Source organism: Salmo salar, chromosome ssa09 (genome assembly GCF_905237065.1).
Source record: "Salmo salar chromosome ssa09, Ssal_v3.1, whole genome shotgun sequence".
Taxonomy (NCBI): domain Eukaryota; kingdom Metazoa; phylum Chordata; class Actinopteri; order Salmoniformes; family Salmonidae; genus Salmo; species Salmo salar.
The window spans coordinates 115,802,952-115,808,951 of record NC_059450.1 but is presented as its reverse complement, the minus strand read 5'-3'; the positions used below and the strand labels follow the sequence as shown (position 1 = coordinate 115,808,951).

The 6,000-nt window shown below is 52.0% G+C and overlaps 1 protein-coding gene across 4 annotated transcripts in view; it reads right to left on the bottom strand.

Annotated features, from left to right (window-relative positions):
* The window catches only part of LOC106612396 (neuronal PAS domain-containing protein 1), a 58,752-nt gene that overhangs the window by 5,320 nt on the left and 47,432 nt on the right, over positions 1 to 6,000 (bottom strand). For 3 of the 4 annotated variants that reach the window (XM_045724378.1, XM_014213486.2, XM_014213487.2), the window contains exons 5-9: positions 5,574 to 5,663; positions 1,210 to 1,384; positions 985 to 1,103; positions 526 to 722; positions 1 to 8 (exon numbers count right to left, since the gene is read on the bottom strand). The exon at positions 1 to 8 is cut by the window's left edge and continues 99 nt beyond it. In XM_045724378.1, coding sequence (XP_045580334.1) covers positions 1 to 8; positions 526 to 722; positions 985 to 1,103; positions 1,210 to 1,384; positions 5,574 to 5,663 — 589 coding nt within the window. The remainder of the gene's footprint in view (positions 9 to 525; positions 723 to 984; positions 1,104 to 1,209; positions 1,385 to 5,573; positions 5,664 to 6,000) is intronic. The other variant, XM_014213491.2, reaches the window with a different exon arrangement.

The following is a 6,000-nucleotide window of genomic DNA, read 5'->3' as shown; positions in this document are numbered from 1 at the left end:
CTGAGATCCTACAGGGAACAATAATGGTATTATCAACATGATGTAAACATATAGACACATACACAGGCAAACAAACACATACCATTTTTTAATGGAGTCAAATACAACCATAACATTATTCACAGTACAACCATATATGCACCCCATACAGACATCTGCCCCTGTGTGTTGCTGTGTTGTTTTGTCGTTGTGTTGTGTTGTGGATGTGTTGATTTGTTGTTGTGTCGTTGTGTAGCTGTGTTGTTATGTTGTTGTGTGTTGTTGTGTTGCTGTGTTGTTGTGTTGTTGTGTCGTTGTGTCGCTGTGTTGGTGTGTTGTTGTGTTGTTGATGTGTTGTTGTGTCGTTGTGTAGCTGTGTTGTTATGTTGTTGTGTGTTGTTGTGTTGATGTGTTGTTGTGTCGTTGTGTAGCTGTGTTGTTATGTTGTTGTGTGTTGTTGTGTTGCTGTGTTGTTGTGTTGTGGTGTAGCTGTGTTGGTGTGTGTTGTTTTGTGTTGTGTGACGTTGTGTGTCACTGTAGCTGTACCTGTTCTCGCAGTAGGTGACCTGCAGATCCATGTTGACCCGGAAGACAAACATCTGGCTCTCCATGCGCACCTCGTTCAGCGTGGAGGGCGGGAGCGTGTGCGCAAGGGCCACCAAGCCCATTGGCCGACGCACCGAGCGGGCGGAGCCTGGCACCATGGCAGGGCGACAGCGGATTCGCCCGGTCACATGGATCACCTGACAGGAAGAGTTTACAGCAACTTGCATGGTTGTACATGTACAGTGTCTCTACTAAATGAACGGTGAGTAGGCCATTACTAGAGTTGCAAAACTCTTGTAACTTTTCAAAAATTCTGTTTTTACAGAAATCCTGGTTGGAAGATTCTTGGATTTACGAGGGAATAAACAGGAAACCGGAATGTTGCTACCCTATACACTACAAACAGTCTGAATGATTTCTAGGAACGGAGAGTTTGATTTCTCTATATATGTCTCTTACTCTGACCTTGTAGCCCGAGGACTTGACGTGGAGGCCTCTCTTGGTGAGGGTGGACTTCATACGGATGAAGAAGCCTCGGTCAGAAGGTTCATTCCCATGAGAGAGTGGGCTTGAGGGGGCTGTGGAGAGACAGGGGGGACGACAGAGTTAGCTTGGGAGTAACCACATTTGGACCAGACTTGGACAACATCAGTCCAGGCCTACAGACATGTACGTGAGACGCACCAGGCTCGGGGGTCCCGGCCAGGGAGGATGTGGAGGCAGAGCTGGAGGCGCTCTCGGGGGCCACGTGGCAGCCAGCCTCGGCCCTCAGGTGGGGCCTGATGCCCAGACGCTCTGCCATCTCCACGTGGTCCGCTGGGTGGATGTAGTCAAACACACTGCTGCCCGTCAACTCCACCTAAACACAGTCACATGTAGAGATGAGACAGGTTGTAGTGCAGACAAACACTCATGCATGAACACATGCATACACGCAACAACGCACACACGGACGCACGTCGCACACACACCCCTGAGCCGGGGAGCCGACACAGATTACAATAATACACATTTAAAATCGTGAAGGATAAAAATCTGTTGTATTTGGTGATTAAAGTAAGCTGAAAGACACCAGGGATATACCATCTGTGAAGGTCAGATTTGACTATTTGAATCTGTTCATTCATTCCCTATTAATTCATAGGCATGAGCGTATCCAGCCCACTCTCAGAGAGGGGTAAAGACCACTAACACCTCCCATCTATCATCCTCCTGCATCATAGTGTCCTACTCGAATCATTTAAGGTGAGATTCCATTCCATCTGATATAACGCCTGTCTGCTCCCTGCCTTCTCCCTGCCTGCCTGTTCCCTGCCTGTCTGCTCCCTGCCTGCCTGTCTGCTCCCTGCCTGCCTGTCTTCTCCCTGCCTTCTCCCTGCCTGCCTGCCTGCTCCCTGCCTGTCTGCTCCCTGCTGGGCTGCCTGCCTGCTCCCTGTCTGCCTGCCTGTCTGCTCCCTGCCTTCTCCCTGCCTGCCTGCTCCCTGCCTGTCTGCTCCCTGCTGGGCTGCCTGCCTGCCCCCTGTCTGCCTGCCTGTCTGCTCCCTGCCTGCCTGTCTGCTCCCTGCCTTCTCCCTGCCTGCCTGCTCCCTGCCTGTCTGCTCCCTGCTGGGCTGCCTGCCTGCTCCCTGTCTGCCTGCCTGTCTGCTCCCTGCCTGCTTGTCTGCTCCCTGCCTGCCTGTCTGCTCCCTGCCTTCTCCCTGCCTGCCTGCTCCCTGCCTGTCTGCTCCCTGCTGGGCTGCCTGCCTGCTCCCTGTCTGCCTGCCTGTCTGCTCCCTGCCTGCTTGTCTGCTCCCTGCCTGCCTGTCTGCTCCCTGCCTTCTCCCTGCCTTCCTGCTCCCTGCCTGTCTTCTCCCTGCTGGGCTGCCTGCCTGCTCCCTGTCTGCCTGCCTGTCTGCTCCCTGCCTGCCTGCCTGCTCCCTGCCTGCTCCCTTCCTGCCTGTCTGCTCCCTGCCTGCCTGCTCCCTGCCTGCCTACCTGTCTGCTCCCTGCCTGCCTCCCTGCCTGCTCCCTGCCTTCTCCCTACCTGTCTGCTCCCTGCCTGCTCCCTTCCTGCCTGTGTGCTCCCTGCCTGCTCCCTGTCTGCCTACCTGTTTGCTCCCTGCCTGCCTGTCTGCTACCTACCTGCCTGCATGCCTGGCTGTTCCCTGCTGGGCTGCCTGCTTGGCTGCCTGCCTGCAGCCTCACACCCTTGTCTGTAGGACATACCCATTTATGAAGGATTAGATCCATTTAGTGTGGGCTTTATGGGATTTCCAGCAGGCATTCAAGGACATCACAGCTAGAGAGCTGAGTGAGGGAGCACAGATTAAGTGTGAATAAAGAGAAAAAAAGGAGGGCTAACTCTTGTAAAGTGTAAAAAAATAAAAACACAGGGAGAGAGGAGTGGAGTAAGTAACGAGGGATCAGCGGAGAGATACAAGTTTTAAAACAGCCCGGTGTTAATGAGTTGCTAGAGCTAAACGAGACGTAAACGAACCAGAATCCCCTGGCAGAGACAGGAAGTCAGCCCTGGAGGACCCCAGGCTTCCCACAGTCCTTTGCCCTCCCTCAGTAAAAGGCAATACTGACATCTGTGGTATTTTACCTGTCAGTCTACTGTCACTTCATCACAGGGAGGAGAGAGAGAGAGAGAGAAAACGATCGGGGAAAGAGACAGCTGAAAGATAGAGGTAGAGAGAGAGAGGAGAGTGAAAGGAGAGAGAGAGGGAGACAGAAAAAGACACAGGTATAGTGTGGGGGGGTTGAGAGAGAGAGAGGGAGAGATAGAGAGAGAGGGAGAGAGAGAGAGAGAGAGAGGGAGAGAGGGAGAGGGAGAGAGGGAGAGAGAGAGGGAGAGAGAGAGAGAGAGAGAGAGAGAGAGAGAGAGAGAGAGAGAGAGAGAGAGAGAGAGAGAGAGAGAGAGAGAGAGAGAGAGAGAGAGAGAGAGAGAGAGGGGTGGGGAGGAAGAAGGAGAGACATGATATAAATAATAGCAGGGAGCTTTAATATGTATGAGGCATCCGGGCAGTCGTCCACAACACACTCTCAGCCCGCCGCTGACGGATGGGAGAGGAGAGAGGGAGGGGGAGTGATGAGGGCTGCATACTAACCAGTCCAGGATCAATTCCCCGCTCCCTCCATTCCTCCATCCTCCCTCCTGCCGTGCAGGAGGTAAGGGGGGGTTGAGCAGCAGGACCTGGGGTCCCGGTTCGGAGCGCGCCTCTCTGGCCAGGAAACCTGGGGTGAGGGACATGATCACCTCCAGGTAGCAGGGGAGCGGACGGCGGGTTGTGCCCTTGGTCAAAGTGCCAGACCTTGGCTAAACCGTCTAAGAAACCCCACTGTCTGGAGAGGGGCCCCGTGGGTAAGCCAGGGCAGAGGGGTTAGGCTGGGGGACAGGTCAGGGCGGTCCACAGAGAGATCCATGTCCTCCAACAACAACCACCAGTTACATTTCCCTTCTCACTTGTTTTCCCTTCTCTCTCTCTCCTCCCTGAGAGACAGGGATTTGTTCTATTAAAGTGTGCATGCCCTTTCTCCCACCTCCTTCCCTCTTTCTGCCTCTCTCTCTTTTTGTCTTGCAGTCTTTCTCTCTCTGTCAGTTTTTTTTCTAAACGTGGTAGTGTGTGTTTTGGAGTTAAGGTAAGTCTTGATTATAATTTTGTTTTAAGGCTGGTGTGTTTAGTTCTGTTTGAGGAGATTTGACTAGTGAGGCCATCTGTTTAAGGAATAAGAATGGCCTTGGTTGTTTACCTATTCCGTCTCATGATGCATTTCACTTCAACTGCACATTTAAGCTCTATTTGGATACCAAAAATCCTTTCCATTGCCATTTGGCTGTGTAGTCTTTTCACACCTGTTCAGATATATTTCATAATTAGATTTTAAGTTTGTGTCTACCAACAGTTAGCAGGAGAAATACCAAACTGTGACACAAACACACCGGCGCGCGCGCACACACACACACACACACACACACACACACACACACACACACACACACACACACACACACACACACACACACACACACACACACACACACACACACACACACCACTAATAACTAGCCTCTCTCCAGGACAGTCCAATCCAACCAGGGGCAGACTCCCAATTACACCCAAATCCCCCCTTTTAAAACCCACTCAAATACCACCGCTATCAAAATGTCCTCCCTCTTTTCTCTCTCTCATTCTGTACCCCCCATCCTTTTTTTCCCAAACATATCTTATCACTCCTTCCCCTCCTCCCTCCCCTCCTCCCTCCCTCTCCCTCTCTATCCCTATCTATCTCCTCATCCCCCTTGGTGTTTTTTCTCCTCCCCACAATCAATGGAGCTTTTAAGATGCCTATCGATTTGCTCCTTTAGACAGGCCCTGCGCGCAGGGGCGACACTTTGATTGTTGGGCCAGTAATTACTGTTATTATTTATGCATCTGGTCGAAATGGCAGGACTTAACATTCACAGTACAAGAGGCCGCAGGCAATCAACAGAGGTGAGCACCTGGAGGGACGAAGGGAGGGAGGGAGAGGGAGAGAGAGAGAGAGAGAGAGAGAGAGGGAGGCAGAGAGAGAGAGAGAGAGGCAGAGAGACAGAGGGAGAGAGAGAGAGCGCGAGAGAGAGAGACAGAGAAACTAGAGACAGAGGGAGAGAGAGTGTGTGTGTGAGAGAGAGAGAGAGAGAGAGAGAGAGAGAGACAGAGAAACTAGAGACAGAGGGAGAGAGAGTGTGTGAGAGAGAGAGAGAGAGAGAGAGAGAGAGAGAGAGAGAGAGAGAGACAGAGAGACAAGCAAAAGAGAACAGTCAAAGACATCTAGACACACACAAAGGTGGGAACACACCCAAACACATTACAACATCTGATATGAAAAGAGATATGATGGGAGTAGCCTGTGTGAGTGAGTGAGTGAGTGAGTGAGTGAGTGAGTGAGTGAGTGAGTGAGTGAGTGAGTGAGTGAGTGAGTGAGTGAGTGAGTGTGTGAGAGAGTGAGTGAGAGAGAGAGAGAGAGAGAGAGAGAGTGTGTGTGTGAGAGTGTGTGCGTGTGCATCCATGTACAGAAGGCCTTACCTGTGAGAGGCCCAGGTAGATGGAAACAGTCTCTGATATGTAGAGGAAGCGTCCCTCTGAGCTTACCACAAACACAAAGCCGTCCAGAGACTGTGGAAGCAACACACACACACACACACACACACACACACACACACACACACACACACACACACACACACACACACACACACACACACACACACACACACACACACACACACACACACACACACACACACAGCCAGACAGACAAATTAGAGCAATTAGTGTGTATTGAGCAAATTACAATGAGCGGCTGCCTGCCGCTGGAGAACCACCAACAACCAGCCCTTCACCGCTCAGTCTCTCCGACCTCTCCCCCCCAGCCTCCCCCCTCTCCCCTCTCTCTCGCCCACATCAACAGTCCTGTCTGGCTGGCCCCTCAGGTACACACGACACACTACTG